General features: G+C 38.2%; 1 protein-coding gene and 1 long non-coding RNA gene across 4 annotated transcripts in view; one reads left to right on the top strand and one right to left on the bottom strand.

Moving 5' to 3' along the window:
• Window positions 1–7,965: 7,965 nt before the first annotated feature.
• On the bottom strand, window positions 7,966–9,737 carry LOC138176037 (uncharacterized). Its single transcript, XR_011172148.1, has 2 exons — window positions 9,617–9,737; window positions 7,966–9,423 (listed from the first exon to the last, which is right to left on the bottom strand). It is a non-coding gene; the product is annotated as an uncharacterized lncRNA (long non-coding RNA).
• A 263-nt stretch (window positions 9,738–10,000) lies between these two features.
• The window catches only part of LOC138176035 (lysine-specific demethylase RSBN1L-like), an 86,411-nt gene continuing 76,620 nt past the window's right edge, over window positions 10,001–19,791 (top strand). For all 3 annotated transcript variants that reach the window (XM_069106772.1, XM_069106773.1, XM_069106771.1), the window contains exon 1: window positions 10,001–10,628. In XM_069106772.1, coding sequence (XP_068962873.1) covers window positions 10,013–10,628 — 616 coding nt within the window. In that variant the 5' untranslated portion in view covers window positions 10,001–10,012. The remainder of the gene's footprint in view (window positions 10,629–19,791) is intronic.

Below are 19,791 nucleotides of genomic sequence, written 5' to 3'. Positions count from 1 at the left end.
ATGACCTGATTTGGGGGCGCGGGAAGGAGGACAGGAGGTTTGTTTGTCTAGCATCTCCAAGTGAATTTTTTTACCCCAAGACGAATCTAAGCTCTCAGACCTGTACCAAAAGCCTGGATGCCTGTATGGATTGTGCACTATAAGTGGTACTGGAATGTTGGGCTGTCTGTCTAAAACCAAGTTCCCTTCTCGAAATTTCAAGTCTGTTCTGAGGAGATTCCAAAGCACAGGGCAAAACGAAATATGAAGGAATGTATACAGTCCTGGGAAATTTCACTTCACCAGAATAGTGGGAGAGGGAGGGAAGTACAGGGAGGTTCTGCTAGTAACCCCAAGTTTGTTTCCCTTCCTTGGGGTTTCTAAACCACAAGATGGTGCTATGAGACTGGAAGACTCTTCCAGCTATGGTTGATAACATTATATGTGGTACAGTCTTCCATTGATATAGACCGATAATTTAGGTAGGAAAAGGTGAGGGTAAATGCAGAGAATTTGACAGATATTAAAGATGTGGAAGTAAAATCAAGAGAACTAGCCAATTTAATCTGAAGGAGAAGGAAAAGAGTTTGCTGTATAGAAAACTTTCTTGGTTAGTGTTAATTATTGATGGCAAATATTTAATCCTAGGTCAACTTCTATCTGTTATCCAGGATATTTCTATTATAGTGTGCCCCTACAATCAATTAGTGTGAGTTCAGCAAATGCAAATGATCTGAACCTAAGTCTGAAATAAATACAGTTAAAAGATAAATGCACTGTGAAAATATCATAAAATACATTCCAAAGCCAAGAAAAATAGTTTTACTATTACATACTGTATTCAATTATATGGTCACAATTCCTCTTTAGTGAACGTATTCTTCATGAGTTACAACCCTGAATCACTGCCTAATATTTGGGGGGGTAAGGCACAGGAGGGATGTTTATTGCCAGAATCCTAGATATGATTCCGTTATTAGTATATTCATTACTTCTTCCTCAGTTTCCTCATATGTAAAATGGGGATAATAATATCCACCTACTTCATAAGGTGATTGTGAGGATCAGATAAGATAACATATGTAAAGTGCTTTACAAACCTTAAAGTGACATAAAAATGCTAGTTATTATTTTTAATTGTATTATCTACACATCCTAGATCATTAAATAATATTCACCACACAAAGAAGTCTGTTTTGAAATATAGGAAGTTTCTAGTCTAAACTCTGAGTAACTTTCTATTCAATCTTGGTCAGTTATTTAATCTCTTTTTCTCACTTTTCTCATCTGTAAAATAGGATTGAAAATATTTTTACTACTAAATTGCTATGTGTTGCTATGTGGATAAAGAATGTACCTATAAATATTTTCACAAATACAAAGCACTATAAAGATGTAATCTCTTATTATTCAGCTTATCTTTTACTTGGAGAGACATTATGGAATCCCAGATAAGACAGCTGGTCTCCGTCAGGAAGACCTAGGTTAATTTCCTACCTCTAACACATTCTAGCCTTTAGATCCTGGTCAAAGCACTTAAGTTCTCAGTGTTGTAGGCAGTTTTCTAAGACTATAAATTTCAGTCAATCTACATTGGTAGAGGAAGTTTCTCTCCCTACACCTATGAAACTATAGATCCAATCCTTATACCTAACTTTTACTTAATAATATCTAGGTTTTATATAATGCTTTAATTTGCAAAACTCTTTGCAAATTATCTCACTTGATCCTCACAAAAACTCTATAAGATTGGTGCTATTATCATTCCCATTTTACCTGTGAGGAATCTAAGACTAAGAGAGGTAAGTGACTTGCCCAAGGTCATAGCTAGTAAGTATCTGTGGCAGAATTTGAACTTAGGTCTTTCTGTCTCCAAGCCTAAGACTCTATCCACTGTACCACTTAAGATTTTAACTCCTTTTTCCTCTCTAAATATATATTTAAAGCAGATTCTATTTTTCCTTTACATTATTTTTCTTGGTTAATGTTTAGCTAAATTATGCTGATCTGGCTTCTAAAATCTATTCTTATAACTCTTCACCAGCAGCAGTAGTCAGAAATATAGAAATCCTACTTTCCTTTCTAATGGGGTTCCAGATGGAATGAAGATAGAAAAACATTTTTAGAGCTTTTGCATCCTCTTTGTTAGAGTAAAGTAGGAGGAGCCTTCCATATTTGAATTCTGGAAGCAAAATCAGTCACAAGAAGGAGGCTTCACAAAATACTCAAGGATGGTTCTAATTTACTGAGTTTTTCTGGGCACTCCCCACCCCCCAACTTTCTATCCTTCTTGGCTTTAAAATGTAACATTCAAATAGCTGCCTCACCTATGTCAGCTTTCTATTTTTCTACCTTGCTATATAACTACAACCAGCAGAATCATCCACAAGAAATAGTGCTAACTCCTGGGGATATAAAGAAAGTTAAAAAAAAAAATTCCCTCCAGGAGCTCGAATTCTAATGGGAGAGATGACATGCAAACAAGTATATACGTAGAAGATGTATAAAGTGTATGTGGGAGGCAATCTCAGAAGAAAGGTACTTGGAGTGAGGTGATAAGGAAAGACTTCCTTGCAGAAGATGGAATTTGAGTTGAGTCTTGAAGAAAGCCAGTGACATCTTAACTTCCTCTCTTAACAACAAAAACAAAATAAGGTCAAAGCAGGAATAAAACTATGGTTTTTTTTTTTTAAGAAAGTACAAGGTATCATAAGTTTAGAGTTGGAAGGTACCTTAGAGGTTATTAAAACCAACCTCATTTTACAGATGAGGAAACTGAGTCTCAGAGAAGTTAAGAGACTTGCCTAGAATTTCACAGCTAAAAAGTGCCTAAAGCAAGATGGGAGTGGAAACCAGCAGCCTGTCCACTATAGTACTGCAGTGAAGTCATATAAGTGACTCACCCAAACTTTTTAAATTGAACTGAAATTAAAAAAAAAAGTAAAATGTACTGATACCTTTTTAAAAAATAAACATGGACTGGTACCTTTATAAGTTCTCTTGGACGGTTGCTTCCATTTCTGGTTTTCCCTTCTTTCTCCCCCTTTACCCTAACTTCATGTTTACTTGATTTTAAAACTAAAAGAGAATGATTTAGGAAACAACAATGAGGAATATGAAGGAATATTCATGTTAGAAAAAAAGTCTCCTACTATTCACTTCCTTACTATTCAAAGCAAACATTGCTTTCAAATTTTACAGCAATTACTTTGCTCAATTATTTGCTTTGTTGATTATCTTTAGAGTTTACTCCAACTTACTTATTTATTCTATTGATTTCTTAGCTCTTTATTCTGCATTGTATTTTTCAAGAAAATTCTTTGAAATCCAATACTTAAAGACCTTCCTTGCTATAGAGAAAATTTGAAAAAGATCAGCTCTTCAGGCATGTCTGGGAAACTTGGAGAAAATAAAAGCTCACATTTATACTAGAACTTTGAAGTGCTTTCTTCATAAAAATTCTGTGAGATGGGTCATCACAGTGGCCTACCTAAAAGTGAGGTCATCATTGTGTTCTTTGAAGTGTATTCCTTCCTATATTATCTTGTTTTACAGAGTTAAGTTTTACAGAACTTAATGTAGACAAGAGAATCTCACACCTAACAGGGGAACTGAGTTAAAGAGAACTGTCTAGCTGATGCTTGAAGTTTATAACATTTTATTTTGATGCCTAATTTTAAAGTAGGGTCATTGTGAGACTGTGAATGGTCCCTTTACACCAGGGCTACTGCCTCATTACTTTGTCCATGGTACTGTTGTTTCAGCTCCTTCTCCCCAACAAGAATTACAGAATTAAATAATTCCAAGTCCTCCCTCTAGTCCTAAACATCTTGCCAAAAGACATGGAAAAAAATGTATGTCATTCTTAGCATGTCCCCAAAGATTTAGAGTCAGCTAGTCCAACACTTACATTATAGCTAAGAAAACCGAGGTCCAGAGGGGTTAAAGGAAAAGGACAAAGAAAAACATTCAGAGACATTAAGGGTTCGCACAACTCATAACTGAACAGATCAACTGTTCTTCAAGAGATGAGATTAGGTATAGAGAAGGAAAGCAAGTCACTTAACCTCTTGGACTTTCTACCTCCTTTCAAGGCTCAACCCAGGTGCTTCCTGCTACATAAAGGTTTCTCTGATTTCCCCAATCAGAAGTGATCATTCCTCTTTCAATTTTTGTTTTTTGCTTTTTTTTCTTCCTTGGAGAGGGGAAGGTAGGGCAATTGGTGTTAAGTGACTTGCCCAAGGCTAGTTTTGTGTTACATGTCTGAGGCTGAATTTGAACTCAGGTCCTCCTGACTTCAGGGCTGGTGCTCTATTCACTGCACCACCTAGCCACCCCTTTCTTAAAGGAAAGAATGAAGCAGTACGATAAAAGTGGAAAAAGCACTGTGTTTAGATTTGGAGGCCTGGGTTCAAATCCCAACTTTCATCTCCTAATTGTATGACTTTGGGGAAGTCACCTAGCTTCCATGGACCTCTTTCTACATCTACAAAATGAGGATCTCTAAGGTCCCTTCCAGTTCTAAATCTAAGAACCCTATATATATATATATATATGTATATATATACATATATATATTGCCTTAATATCATGGTTATTTATATACTATTTCATACATACCTCACATCATCTTTTCTTTATGATTTGTTTATAATTTTGAGGGCTGATGTTGTATCTAATTTCATTAAAAAAAAAACAACCAAAACACCAACACAATTCCTTGACCATAGCAGGCACTGGAGAAATGTTTGTTGAATTGGATTGTATTAGTTTATGAGCAAGTTGAAAGAGAGAGGGAGAGAGAAAACTGGGGACATGAATTGAAGAGCACACGTATGGATACATATTGCTGTATTTTCTTGCTATGCATATGTATTTTTAGATTATTAACAATTTTTCCTTATTTGGATAACTACAGAGCTATCTCACTTGCTTCTAGCTAAAACAATTGGGTTAGCAATCTCATGTATTGAAGGCTATATAGTAACTCAGGAATTCAACTATGTTTTCATCTAGTAGGGACAGGAATAGGACCTGGACTTGTGTGATTTCATTAGAAAAGATTATGTTCCAGGTTAGGAAACTCCCTCTACTAGGCAAATTGGTACCTTCTCTGCAAAATCTACTTGAGTTTGGACTAATTGAAAATTGAAAAACAAATTTATTACAGATATTGGAATCTTTTTTCCCACTTCATAATATAGAATTAAAGAACCAGGGTTGGAAGAAATCTTAAATGCCATTTAGTCTAATCACAACTTGAAACATGTATGCTTTTTACAGCATCTCCAACAAGTAATTGAGCATTGCCTCTATTTGAAGACTTCTAGTGACAGAATTCAATAGTTCTTAGGGTAGTCAATTCCATTTTTTTGACAACTCTGTTAGGAAAATCTTTTTTATATTGAGATTCCATGTAACCTCTATGTGGTAGTCCCAGTTGTTCTCTTGGGCTAAACAGAGTAAATCAAATCTATTTTTCTCATATGACAATTCTTCAAATATCTGAAGACAATAATAACCAAGCCTCCCCTAAATCTTCTCTTCTCTGGGTGAAGCATCCTTTATGCTTCACCCAAATATGGCATGATTCAAATATGGTATAATTTTCAAGGCCCTGCATCATCCCAACTCCCCTTTTCTCAGAATACTCCAGCTTGTCAATGTCTTTCCTGCAATGTAAAGCGAAGGGCTCAACATCATACTTCATATGGCGTATAACAAAGGTAAATTTGAGTGCAACTCTCACTTCCATCATTCTAAAACAGAAGTTGCCACAGAAAACAAAACAGCAACTTGTATCTGTATTATGGTGCAGTCAGACAGATCTCTGTATCTTTTTCACATGAACTGCTAAGGAAGGTATGGCTAGACATCTCGCATCTGTACAGTTGATATTTAAAATTTTTTAAACTATATTTTGTTTTTACATCACCTACATTTCCCCAATACATTCCCCTACCTCCTAGAGTCCTTCCTTGTAACAAGAATAAAAATAAGAAAAAAAAATTGACATTTGACATTAGTCTTAAGTTCAATTTAGCCCCAAAGTATATCTGCTTATGGATTAAAATTCTGTCATCTAATGCATGAGAATCACCAGAGGAAGTTTAGGGAAAGAACAGGGCTTTTTTTTTTGGATCATGGGAACATAGAAAACCTTGAGGAATAGACTGAAGGTGTTTATAGGTAAAGTCAGTAGATGATCTGGAGTGACGGTGAAGAATCAGAAAGAAATGGAACTTTGGGAATAGATGGGAAATGCTTTATCCAGTGTGCCAGAGACCAGGCAGAAACTCAAGAGAGTCAAGACAGGTACAAAAATAAAAAAATAAAGTCTAGCCCAGGACCCTTTGAGGGTCACATCTCAAAATGATAATGCCAGCAGGTTTGGGGAGGCTTGAAGATGCTAGTAGTAGTGTCAATCCTAAATAACCTTGGGATGGAAATGGAAGTATAGTTCTCTAGCAAAGATTATAATCCAATGTAGAAAATTTTGATTTGAGAGAAAGAGACTGGGAACTGGGTACCATGTAATCAGTAGTTGCTAAGATAATCTTTGATTAAATGTTAGTTAAGATTAGAAATTTGTATTTTGTAAACTCAGTTTTTCCCCTTTAGAGAGGGGAGTGTGTGGGGGGTGGTGGCAGTGGTAAGAAGTAAGGGAATGCTGTTTGTTTTCCATTAGTTTTCTCATAAAAATTACTTTTGAAATATTCCAACCTTGTCTCAAATGAACCAAGGAAAAACAGGTTTTATTACAGGATGGTTATGGAAATTAGTTTCTCCCAATGGTCAGGTATAGTGGTGGTGGTGGGAAAACTCAGCAAAACCTTCAGAGCAACTTTGAAATACAGGCACTTCTATTTAGCCCATTCAACAGACATTTACTTTAGATAAGAGAATGTAGTAGTAAAACAAGATGTTGGATAGGTATGTGAAAGATACTTTGGGAGAATTCCAGTTAGTCAATAGATTAAAACTTTAAACTTTTCTTCATTGAAAAGATCTGAAAACAAAACCAATAAATGTTTTGCAGTTGGATAAAGATTTTGGAATTATTTTAAAATTCTTCTTACATTGATTACAAAATGTATTTTGTACTTACTTGTTAAATAACTACATCATCTTTTTAATCTTTTATTTTATGGAATCATATTCATGTTGTTTTAAAATAAATCCCAGCTCACAAATGCTAACTCTAATTAAAAACTATTTTCAATTAATCTTAGTAGAGGAACATGTGCAAAGCTGTCCTAAATATGAGCTGGACAATCACTAATATTTGTCAACATACCACTACTATTTGCTTACATTTATATATTGGATTCCATTTTATAATGTGGATTCCTCAGACTTAAAGTAAAGAACACTGTACTACATGGTGTAGTGGATAGATGGACATGGAGTTAACAAAATCTGAGTTCAAATCTAGCCTACGTCATTAGCTGTGTGAACCAGAGCAAGTCACTTAACCTTTGTCTGCCTCAGTTTCCTTATTTATAAAATGGAGATAACAGAACCTACTTTCTAGAGTTGTGAGGATTAAATGAGGTATATTTGTAAAGTGCTTTGCAAACCTCAAAAGGTTATATAAATAACAGCTATAATTATTATTCTTGCTAGTAAAAAAAAATAAAAACATATGTACAGGCTTTATGTATGTTAATTAATTTGATCCTCACAACAAACCTGGGAGTTAGTGATTTGCCCAGGGTCACATATATGGAATTTGAACTCAGCTCTTCCTTAGTCCAAGTCCTGCACTCTATCCACTATGTTACCTAGCTGTGTCTAATACCCTCAGTCAGTCTGCTACTCAGTAAGTTGACAAGCATTTATTAAAATGTGTTAGGCAGGAACTGCTAACTGCTGAAGATACAAAGAAAAGGAAAGTAGGAAGTAAAAGTAATATCATCTCCATTTACAGAAAGGGAAACAGTAGTTCATATAGGTCAAATAACAAACCCATAGTAGAAGACCTAATGACTCAAACTTGGGGTTTTTATTTCAAGTTTAGGCTTTCCAAGTGATATAGGATCATAGGATTTAGAACAAGAAAATTCTTTATTTATTGCAACGTCCTCATTTTACAGATGAGAAAACTGAGATACTAACAAGTAACTTGCCCAAGGTCACACTGGTAGCAAAGCAGCAGAAACAGAATTTTGAACTTACTTCAATTGACTTCAAATACAGTGTTTTTTACATTATATTATGCTCATTCCTGGACACTCATAAATTTTTAAAAGTAAAATTTAACTGTAATTAGAAATGCATTTGAAATGATTCTCACAAAAAACAGTTCCAAAAATATCTAGGATCCCATATCATGAGGTAGAAAACCCAGACATTACAGGACAACTTCTTCATAGCACAACAAAGTCTGTTATTTTTTTATCCCCAGTGAGAATTTTTCAATAATCTTGAGGGTCAGGGCAAAGATGACAAAGACATTTTAACTGTAAAAAGAAAATCTTAAAATCCCCACTTCTTGAGGTTACAGGAATGGGTAGGCAGTAATACTTCCACTTGGACAAAGATTGATCTCAGGGGCTATCAGAAACTTTCAAGTGCATACAGCTTAAATATATTGAGTACTTTTAGTACTAATTAAATGTATCTCTGTTTACACATCGTCTCTTGTCTTTACTAATACAATTTTATAATCTATTTTCCCGACATTTTCCCTACTTATATCTTCAGTCAATTTTAAGGGTTAAGTTAAAAATCACTCTTCCTATTCACTAGTCATCTCGTTTTGACTAACGGAACTTTGCAATCTACTCCTTAATTCTGACATGTTAAATCAGTTTCAAAAGCTAATGGGAAAAATCACTTTTAGCATTACCAGTTATTACAATCAAATTACTTTTTTTTTATTTCTCAAATTCCTTTCCCTTTAAATATACAAGGTCCACAAAAACAGCTAGGATACGCAATAAAGTACTCAAAAAACACAGTAACCTTATTAGAACAGTACTGCTCAAAACCCTTAAATTTCTCAGATAAACTGATAAATTGGCTTTTTAAAAAAACGCCAACGGCTTTTCTGTTGGACTCAGCTTACAATTAGCTATTTGAGCTATACTTTTTTAATCGACCGAGATGATTCAGAAAGAAAAAAAAAACACCTTTGTTTCTTCATTAAAAAACAAACCAATATTTTGAAACGTAACATTTGTAATGGAAAATTTCTTACATAAGCGAGCACCCAGTCCCGATAGGTGAGAAAGACCTCAGGGCCTGGCACCCAGTAGGCACTTAGTGAAGGTTGGCGGACCAGAGACAGACTGACCCCGGCTTTCGAGAACCCTCGGGGCAAGCAGGAAAACGATGTCCAAAGGCAGATGGCAGTGACGACGACGCCGACGCTAGCAGCAGCAGCAGCAGCAGCACTGGAATCTGGTCAGAAACACTGACTCGAGCTCCCTTCCGCCATCCCTGAAAGAGACCTAAACTGAAAAAACGACTTACTCTCCCCCGCAGCTTCCCTCCTCTGAACACCCCTGAAATGAAGTCGTCAGAGATCAGTGAGTCAGGAAGGGGCTCAGCGAACAGGAAGAGAAGGTAATGAAGCGGAAAAGAAAAGAGAAGAGGGGGAAAAAATAATTGTACTGGCAGAGAGGTGCGAGACCTGGGGAGAGGAGGATTTGGGCATCTCGGGCGGGGCCCCAAGCTCTGCTGTCACCCCTGCGAGCCTCGGGAGGCACCGATACCGGAGGCAGTTGGCAGGCCCTCCCCTCCCCTCCCCGCCCCGCCCCGCCCCCTCCCCGTCTCGCGCCGCGTGCCGCAGAACCCTACTCAACTTCTCCTCTTTGCTCTTCGGTCCCACCCCTCCTTTTCGCGTCCGCGAGAATGATTGGCGAGAGAAGGAATCCCTCAACGCCGCTCCTCCTATGGAGAACGCCTCCGAGCCGCCCCTCCTCCGCTCCGCCCCTTCCCCGTCTTCCCCTCCCCTCTCGATGATGGCCCGCCCCTCTCGCCTCTGCGCTTCGAAGCGGAGGGAGAGTAAATACAACAGGAGCGCAAAATGGCGGAGCCGCTGAGCCCCGTCCACGGCGCTGCCGCCGCCCCCGAGAAAGAGTCGTTCTGCAAACCACCGCCGCCTCCCTCTCCTCGGGACCCGTCATGTTCTCTGTCGGCCAAGAAGGTCCGGACGGAGGAGAAGAAGCCGCCGCGAAGAGTGAACGGGGAAGGGGGCGGCGGCGGCGGCGGCAATAGCAGGCAGCAGCCGCCTCCGCCTCAGAGCTATGGCAGCCCCGCGTTGTGGAGCTTCGCGGCCGTGGCCTCCGCCGCCACCCCTCCCGGCGGCTTCTCTTTTCCCGCGGGCGCCGCCACCACTTCCTCCTCCTCCTCCTCTTCCTCTTCATCCTCCTCCTCCTCTTCATCCTCCTCCTCCTCCTCTTCCTCCTCCTCTTCTTCACTCTCTCCCCAACCTCTGCCCCGCAAACTGCTTGTCTCCCCGACGCTGCTTCACGCTCAGCCTCACCACCATCTTCTGCTCCCGGCCCCGGCCGCCGCTAACGCCAAGCCTCGGAGACCCAAGGAGAAGCGGGAGAAGGAGAAGAGGAGGCACGTCGCCGCCGGGGCGGGCGAGGCCGGAGGGCCCCGAGAGGAGAACGGGGAAGTGAAGCTCCTGCAGAGAGGTGGGTGCTCGCCCGGGCCCGTGGGGTGGCGGGCGCGGAGGGCAGGGCAGGGGAGCGGCCCGCGCGAGCCGGGCAGGGAGCAGTGCCCGAGACTCTGGAGCTCCAGCCTCTCTCCTTCGCCCTCCCCTGGATAGGGGGAGGGGTCGTGGTACCCAAGCGAAGGTTAGCCAAGGGGCTCTCCAGCTCCCGGCAAGGATGGGGTGGCCCAGGTTGGCACCGAGCCCGGGGAAAGGACCTCTCTCCCCGAGGTGACTTGGTCGTCAACCCAGGGACAGGAAATGGAGCTTGTAATTTTAGTAGCCAGGGAAGGGAATGGCCGAAACTCTTCCTCCTCGTCCTCCTCGACGCGGGTTTGAGCCTCCGAGATGATGCGTCGTGCGCCTGGGCAGAGCTTCCTTTAGGGGACCCACATAAGATGTCTTTAGGTGTTGATGCACCAGATCCCAGGGAGGGAGGCGTGGGGCATGAAGACATTCAGGCTTAGGGCTGCCCAGAGGGATCCTAGTACCACCTATTTGAGACGACCCCTCCCCCCCCCCCCCCCGCGAGCGATGCTTTTTCAATCGAAGATTTCGTAAAAAAAGGGGGGGGGGGGGGGGGGGGGGGGAGCACGGGGGGGGTGGGGGCGGCCCGGGGGGGGCGCTCCGCCACCTTTAGACCACCCCCCCCCCCCCCCCCCCCCGGGGGGGATAGCTTTTTTATCTGAAGATTTTGTCAAAAAGGGGGGGGGGGGGTTTGGTGTGGAGAACACTGGCGTCAGCTGGAAGCTACCAGAGGCCTGAGCTTTTCATCCCTATTAGGGAAATGAGGTGGTGTCCTGGGCGCTGAGTAGGCAATTTCTCTCTCCCTCCCTTTCTCTCTCCCACATACACATATTCTTGAGAGATTTTGGTGGCCTTACTCGAAACTACCCATTTCCCATCGCCCCCTCAAAAAGTACATATATATATATATTTGCTGTATTATTTTCCCTATAATGGCGATTGAAATAAATACATGAGGGGGAGTAAACTTTTTAAAAAATGAGTTAAGTGGAAGTATATTTCAAAAAGAGGGGTGTAAGAATCTGATCTTGAAAAAGTATTTTTTCAGATGTAGAACTGTCATAACATTTTTCTAGCACTACCTGTTATTTTAAAAAGATTTTTATGACTTCTAGCTATTGCAGTATGATGATCTGGTATTGTTATAACTCAGAGAGTAGTTGAGAATTAGAGAATATATGTGGTTTTTCAATTCCAATAAATAATAAAAATAGGAAACTTTAGTATTGCTGGTTTCAGCTAGTATCTTATGATGATGAAAATCGTTAATTAGTTTACTTGAATTAGTTTCTTTTATTGTCATTGACAGTATTACTGTTGCATATCATTTAGTAGCAACATTGTTACTTCTGTTTTCATGTTTTGTGTTTACAACATAACTATGCATCCAATTTTAGCCATTTAATACTTTGGGATCCCCCACCTTTGGGGATTTTCTTTCAAAGTATAGTAAAGTATATTTGAGAGTGACAGTTATTCTGGTTATATTCAGAAGTACTGAGCATCGTATATCTTGAGGTCATTTTGTGTATCTTGAGGTTATTTTGTTTTCCTTATTGGAAATACTGTGATGGAGGCAAAAATTTTTTTAAAGCAGTTATGTATTCCTTGAATGCTTTTCAGTTTCTGTTCTTAATGAGTAGGGAATAAGCATATTGCCATATTGATCTTCATGATCAGGAAGTAATTTAATGACATTTTCTTTAGGTTTCTTGGAGTTTGTGAATAATGAATGAAATGACTAAGTACGATTATGGCAAAGAAATTGTAATCTAAAATGCTTAAAACATAAAACATCCTTAAGTAGTTGTTGTTAGTAGTGTTTCTGATCTTAAGCAATATTTTGAAACCTCAACCATTTTAACCTGATAAAACAGCTTAATTATTTTTGTTTTGTAATCACTGTAAAATCATGTTACATAATTTCTTTTCTCATCATTTGAATTGTGTTGAAGGCGTCTGCAGGTGGCATATTTTTTTTCCTGAAAAAGAACACCTAGACAGCCATTCTGGCATATTGGATAGAGAGGGTCAGCCACAAAATCAGAATGACTTAGATTCAAGTTATACCTTTGACTCTTATTAGATGTAACCAAGGGCAAGTCATTTAGCCTTTCAGTGTCTCAGGCAGATCTCTAACTGGTTTTCTTAATCTTTTTGGTGGATCCCTTTGGCAAACTGGTAAAATTTATTCACTTCATCTCAGAATAATATATAGGATTACCAAAGAAATCAATTAGATTGACGTACAGTTCATAATAACGATCCAGGAAATATTAGATTGTGCTATGTTAAAGAAGACCTATATGTCTTGCTCTGGAGCTGCAGATCACATCTTGAAGGTTGTTTTCACATCTGGAATTCCCTACACCCAGGAACTAGATAGAGGTAAGGTGTTTTTTTTTCCCCAAATGACCATGTTACTGTTTTTGTGAGGAAAAAAATCTTAAGAAAATACAATCACTAATATAGTTTTGTTTAATCTTTTCCTTTAGTTATGTGTTATTATATCTACCATTAGAAATCTTTGCTTTCTAATTCAGAAAGACTGACCCATACCCTACTGAAATAAAACATTAGCTGAATTAAGAAATAAAAACACCTTTTCATCTTAATAGTGATAACTCTTTAAGCAGATTAATGAGTTTATTATTCCAGTGGGAATAAACTGGATGGATATGGTAATAGAGAAGTGGTGCTGTTTAACCAGTAAAGCCAGCCTTTGAAGCCAGGGAGACCTAGGTTCAAGCCCTACTTTTCAAACATTGGCTGTGTGACCCTGGGTAAATCATTTAACGTCTGAGTGCTCCAAACCACTTTTTAAGACTATAAGTTGCGGACTTGCAAGCATAGGGGGAATTCCTACATCTGGAAGTTCCCTATTCCTGAAAATTTTGGGATCAGTTTCTCTTGGTAACACTAGGACATTTCTTTTATCTATAGGTCATTTAGCCATTTACCAGGAAGTAAGCAAAGAAAGGCTTCTGTGTGACCAAAATTGATTTATTAAAACTCATTCATACACTTAATTAACACCAGAGCCCCTATATCCCACTCATTTACTCTTTTTTACCCAGAATTCTAACTGGCTTGCTTTTTTCAGTTTATAAATTAGAAAGAGAAGAGAAGGATATTGATAGAGAGATAGGCTGACAGTAACTAAAAGTGATGCTGATTGGGACAAGACAGGAAAACTTTAAAAAGGAGACCAAGATAGACTTCTTTGGGATATTAGGTATTGATGCAGGGAGCCCTTCGTGCTTGACTATTATATCACAGGACAATTAAGTTCATATGGATGATACAGAAAAGGTTAAATTATATTGCATTTAACAAGACAAGAAAATAAACATTTTAGAATGATTTCCATGAAATTATCGAAAGAAAATTTTATTGTCTTAGGTGATAGGGTAAGCTTTAATCATTAGAAAAATTCACTTATTTGGCATATTTCATTCCCACATCAAACTAGACAGATTAGATTTTATATGTTGAAATGGGAATTTGGAATTCTCCAATTGAAAAAGGAAAGATGTATTCAGAAGGTATCCAGCGTTTAGGGAGAATGACTTGGTAGTAAGGGTACAAACTTAGTAGAAAATAGCTAAACATCTTAACCTAATTGGTTCTATTAGCTGGTTAGTGACATACTTATATAGAATGTCTTGGTTTTCTAACCACTTAAAATATATTAAATGCCCTAAAGTGTGTGTGTGTGTATGTGTGTATGTATGTATGTTTGTATGCATATATATGATGCAGATCCACAGTTTGTCTGTTACTTAGTCTTGAGAACTGAACTTTGTCTTATAGGGTTGCCTATAGAGGTTGAATAATATGCCTTGTGTCACATGGCCAATGTGAGTCAGAGGCAAGGACTTGAATCTCCAGTATATCAGAATCCAAGGTTTACAGTCTATTCATTAGACTACATTGACTTTCAAAAGTGTATTTACAAAAGATATTTGATTTAATACTAAGTTAAAAGATTAGTTGTGTAATTTTGCTGCTCAGTTAGGCCTAAATCAGGAAGACATAAAACTGTTTATGTTATTGCCACATGAACTTGGCTTATGGAAAAGAGTGGTGTTAAATTTACTGCTGCCTATCCAGCGTTTGCTGGACCTGTCTTTCAAGTGGCATGCAGAAGCTAGAACTCATGTAATTTTTTTTTCCTTGAATTTCATTCTAAGAGTCCGACAACAATTCAAATTAAGGGGAAACTTCTTTTAAGGTTAAGATACTTCTAGGAAGGACATCAAGTTTATATCTATAAAAACTTTGCTTTTTTGAAAGTAAAATCAACATGTTGCAAACTTTTCCATACTATATTTTAAATGTAACTAAGCAGTGATTTGGTATATTTAATTAAATATATGTGTGTACCTATATTTATCTGTCTATATATAGCTATAGATGCACACACACACACACACACACACACACACACCACATATAAACTTTTTCCCATTGAGGGAGAAGTAGAACAAACTTTATTGGCTAGAGTATAAGAATAAGAAAGTTTGTGAAAGTTACCTCTTTATTCTTTTGCAGCTCAGACTTTTTGGCCCTAGATTTTTCTGTTTCATTTCCCAATTTTTAACAGGTTAGAGATGTGAGAGAAGGATGGCTATTAGAGATAGTATGGCTATAAACAGCTATTGTAATTTTATAAATTCTGAGAGTTTTGATTGAAGAGCTGTTTATATATAAATTTTAATGCCTCTTACAACTTTTTCCTTTTTTATTATAATTAAAAAAATCAATAACCTTGAATATTTCAGCATAGAACAGAAAAAGAATTCAATACAAAACTGAATCTCGAGAACATGCATCTTGATTTTCTTTTAAAGTGCATATGAAATGTTAACACAGTAGTACCCACACTGCCCTCCTTGTCTGTGTACCTTTTAGAAATTCCCTTTTCTGAGTTGGTTTTAAATGTTTCACTATCTATTTTCCATATCTATTTCTACCAGTTCATTAATCAACAAAGGCACAGTTACTAACCACTCTTCACCGCTCTCCTCTCCATTGCCTCTCTCCAAAAGCCCTACTTTGTAACAAATACTTAAATTGATTCCAATGTCTTTTTACAAGCCTAGGGCATCAAGCAGTTTCTCCTGTCAGTGAACTCATATACCACTTCCATTTTGACATTATGCTCTCTATTATAATTATTTATGTGTTTATCTTTTCTCAACAAAACTGTAAGCTCCTGAAGGCTTGGATCTTATATAAGTCCCCCATCCTGCCTAGCACAACTTATGAATAATAGGTGTAGAGCAAGTATTGAAAAATTCAATAAAGTAAAAAAGAATATTTTGCAAAAGAATGGATTTGTCTTAAATAAACTTGAGAATAAACAGACTGATTTTCTACATACATATTATTTCTCCGAAATAGAATTGAAGCTTCTTGAGAACAAGGACTGTATCAGTTCATCCTTGTATCAGTGTGCCAAGTGTCTGAGGCCGGATTTGAACTCAGGTCCTCCTGACTCCAGGGCCAGTGCTCTATTCACTGCCCCACCTAGCTGCCCCTCCTGCCTTTATTCTTGAGACCTTATTTGGAACCTGATTCATTTTCATTAGTCTTCCCCTCTGACTTTCCTATTTACCCTTTCCACACTGCAACTGTCAGCTTTTCCAGTCCCTAATAGAAACAGTAGAAACAATCCTGTTAATCTTTCATTCTCCTGCTGTCATTTAGAAGTCTCTTGGACCCCCTCCCCCCCCCCCCCCCCCCCCCCCCCTAAAAACACCAATACATTCTTTTGTAAGAGTTGTTAGAATATTTGACATTATATTCATTCATATAATAAGCATTTATTTTAAGCCGAAGTGTTCAAGGCACTGGGCTAGGCATTGAGGATATAAGTATTGAAATATTATAAAATAACTGGCTTCAGGGAGTTCATGTTATTTTAGAATGAGGTGAATATATAACATGCACATAGACAAGTAATTCATGAGAGTGGTAAAGGAAGTTTTAAGAACATTAATGTAGGATTAGTATGAAGATTGTTTTGTAGTCAAGAGAAACTGGAAGCTGATTGTTTAGGAGAGTAATATGATGGCCAGTTAAAATGATCTGGGAAAATTTGAGGATGAATGGAAGCCACTTTAGCTTGGGAAGGCTTTTTGAAATATATGATATTTGAAGGAAGAGAAATTCTGAAAGGCAGAGATTAAGTTTCAGCAAGAAAATTAAGTTTCAATGGCCATGTAAACAAGGTGGAGGAATGTAATACTTTTACAACTGACAAGCCAAAGAATTATCATTATTGGATTACTGTCATTCTGGACGAAGACCCTTACCTAGTTCAGGATCCCAGCACTCTGTCCATTGCCCTGTTCTGTTGAATATTTTCACAGATAATTTCAACAAAGCATGGATGGCATATTTACCACATTTTCAGAAGATGGATGCAGAGCTGGAATGACCATTGGATAACAGAATTGGGAACCAAATATATATTAACATGCTGGAAAGATGGGTTCAAATTTAAGATTTTTTTAAAAAAGAAGATAAAATTTAATTAATAAGTTCTACATTCTTCCTTCATCCCATGGGTAGAGATACCTGTTGGCACAGCCAGGAAGACCTACCTGGGTTCAGATTCTACCTCTGACATTTACTGGCTATGTAACCCAGTTCAAATCATCTCCCCTTTTAAAGGCCCTTCTTGTTCTACTCAGCTTTCTAAAACTATGAATTGTAAAGAAGATAACAGACTGCTTTGGTACAGGGAGTTTCCTTATCTGCTAGTTTCATATACCAATGAAATTACAAGTTCTCATTTCTTGTTTTGTCATAGTGGGAAGGTAGCTCTGGATATGATTCTTTTGTATTTTTTTTCTTTTAAACTTTTCCCTTTCTTTTACAAATAGGAATAGGTTCTTTTGTTTCCTATAGTCCCCTTGCTTTATTGTTAACAAAGGTGGAGACAAGAAAATTAGAGTTCAGTCCTGCCTCACACGCTTAATAGCTGTTTCCATAATAGCTGGGGTAGGCAGCTAATTAATCTCTCAGCCTCAGTTTCCTTATCTTTAAAGTGGGAAAGCAGCTACCTGGAATTGTGCTGTGAGGGCCAACTGAGATAGCATATGTAAAGTGCTTTGGAAACCTTAAAATGCTATATAAAGGCTAGTTGTGTTACTAGGCTACCTTATTTCCACTGCTTCATATTCTCCATGTCTTGCCTATCCTTCCCTCCTCCTCTTATTGTCTCAGAGGAAGGTGGCCTTTTTCCTTGCTTGTCAAGACTTAACCTCTCTACTTGTGAGGTTGAGACTATGCCTTCCTGTCTCCTTCAGAAACTTATCTATCTCATTTATCATTACCTTCTGTTACTCAGCTTCAGTCTCTTATCCATTGTCCCTTTCTTTGCTGCCTACATACATGTTCAAATCTAACACATCTTTAAAAAAACAAACAACCTTCACTTGACCTTTCAGTTCTCTCAAGTTACTACCATATCTTTTCTTCCTTTCACTGAAATTCTTAGAAACATTTGGCTACATTTGATGCCTCTCCTTCCTCAGTACCCACCACTTCTTAGCTTCCTGCTTTCTGACTTCTTGGTGTACCAAATGGTTGAAAAGATTATCAAGCTTCTTAACTGTTAAATCTGATGGCCCTTTCTCAATCCTCATTCTTCTTGTCTTCTGCATCTTTTGTGACAACTACTGTCCTAGATATTTTTTCTTCCCTTGGCTTCTGAGATACCGATGTTTCCTCATGTTCTTTTTTACCTTATTTGCTCACTGGATTGACTTAATATCCTTTGCTGAAGACTCCTTCACTGTAAGCACCATTTCCTGTCTCCCAAGTGTAGGTGTTCCGCTAGGCTCTGTTTATTCAGCATCTCTTGCTATGCCTTCCTCTTTTTTGACCTTTCTTATGATGCAATTACATTCTGTTACATTGCACAGCTACCATTTGGTGAGCATTTCTTCCAATTCTTGGGTGCATAGTTTGTTTCCTAGGTGTTTTTTGTTTTTATTTTTGTTTTTGCTTTTTAAAAAAATTATGCTACTTAGAATATTTGTGTTCAGATTTCTTTTTCTTGTTACTAATGTTAGAAACACAAACACATTCCACACCAAAATTTGGGTATCAAAAGAGGTTTTTTAAGGAGAACTTCAGAGAAGCTAAACACCTTTGGGGGAGAATACAAAGATGAGGAAAGCTTTATACCTTTAGTCTGGTGTGGAGGGACTCTCCCTTCCGAGGACATATTGGTTCCTTTTCTTCAGGGTTTCAGTTTTCCCTTACGCTCTTTACATATTTCTCCTACACATGGCCCTTCTCCCATCATCATACATTATCATATATCCCATGTTCAACTAATGAGGTTCTAATTCCTTTTGGGATGTGTCACATAATATGCATGAGGTTTATGAAGCAAGTGCTGTAGTAAATTTGGAATACTCAGTCATTGACCCCTCACTGGTTTAAACCAGATCAGTCCTTATCCTGGTCTGAGAGTCTCCCAGGACCACCCGCTGCTTTCTGATTGGTCAGGTCCACCTGCTCTCTGCTAACTCCCTTTATCTTACTTTAGTAATGTCTAGCAATTCTATGGAAACTTAACTCCTTACTGTTTCTCCTAATTCATTATCAGTAGTTTTTACTTCAGTAATTTTTTTAATAGCTCTGTGGAAACTTAACTGCCGTCTCACACTAACATACTAATATAAGGATAAATTTTTCCCATAGCCATATCAGGATTGAAATATAAAGTTTGTTATTTTAGTGGGCGTATCTCAGAATTATTGTAATTTTTAGTTCTCTGATTTATTAGAGAGTTTGTTATTGATAATTTGGGTTTCAAGAATTTGCTGTTCATAGTCTTTGCTCATCTCTTAAAAATTTGGTTATAAATTTATACATTTGTATAGTCGTCAGCAAGCATTCCTTAAGTGCCTATTATGAGCTAGGCACAATGCCAGATGCTAGAGTTACAAAGAAAGGCAAAAAAACAATCCCCTTTCTCAAGGTGCTCCCGGTAAAATAGGAGAGTTAACATGCAAACACTGTATACAAACAAAAAAGTTTCTTGTAGAAAGTGGGATTTTAGCTGGGAGTTGAAGGAAGATAGAGAAGCAAGGAGT

The sequence above is a fragment of the Petaurus breviceps genome, unplaced genomic scaffold, assembly GCF_028583685.1.
Source record: "Petaurus breviceps papuanus isolate PSGF00001 unplaced genomic scaffold, PetGlider_PUasm1.0 80, whole genome shotgun sequence".
Lineage (NCBI taxonomy): Eukaryota > Metazoa > Chordata > Mammalia > Diprotodontia > Petauridae > Petaurus > Petaurus breviceps.
This window is presented reverse-complemented; position numbering and strand designations above follow the sequence as displayed.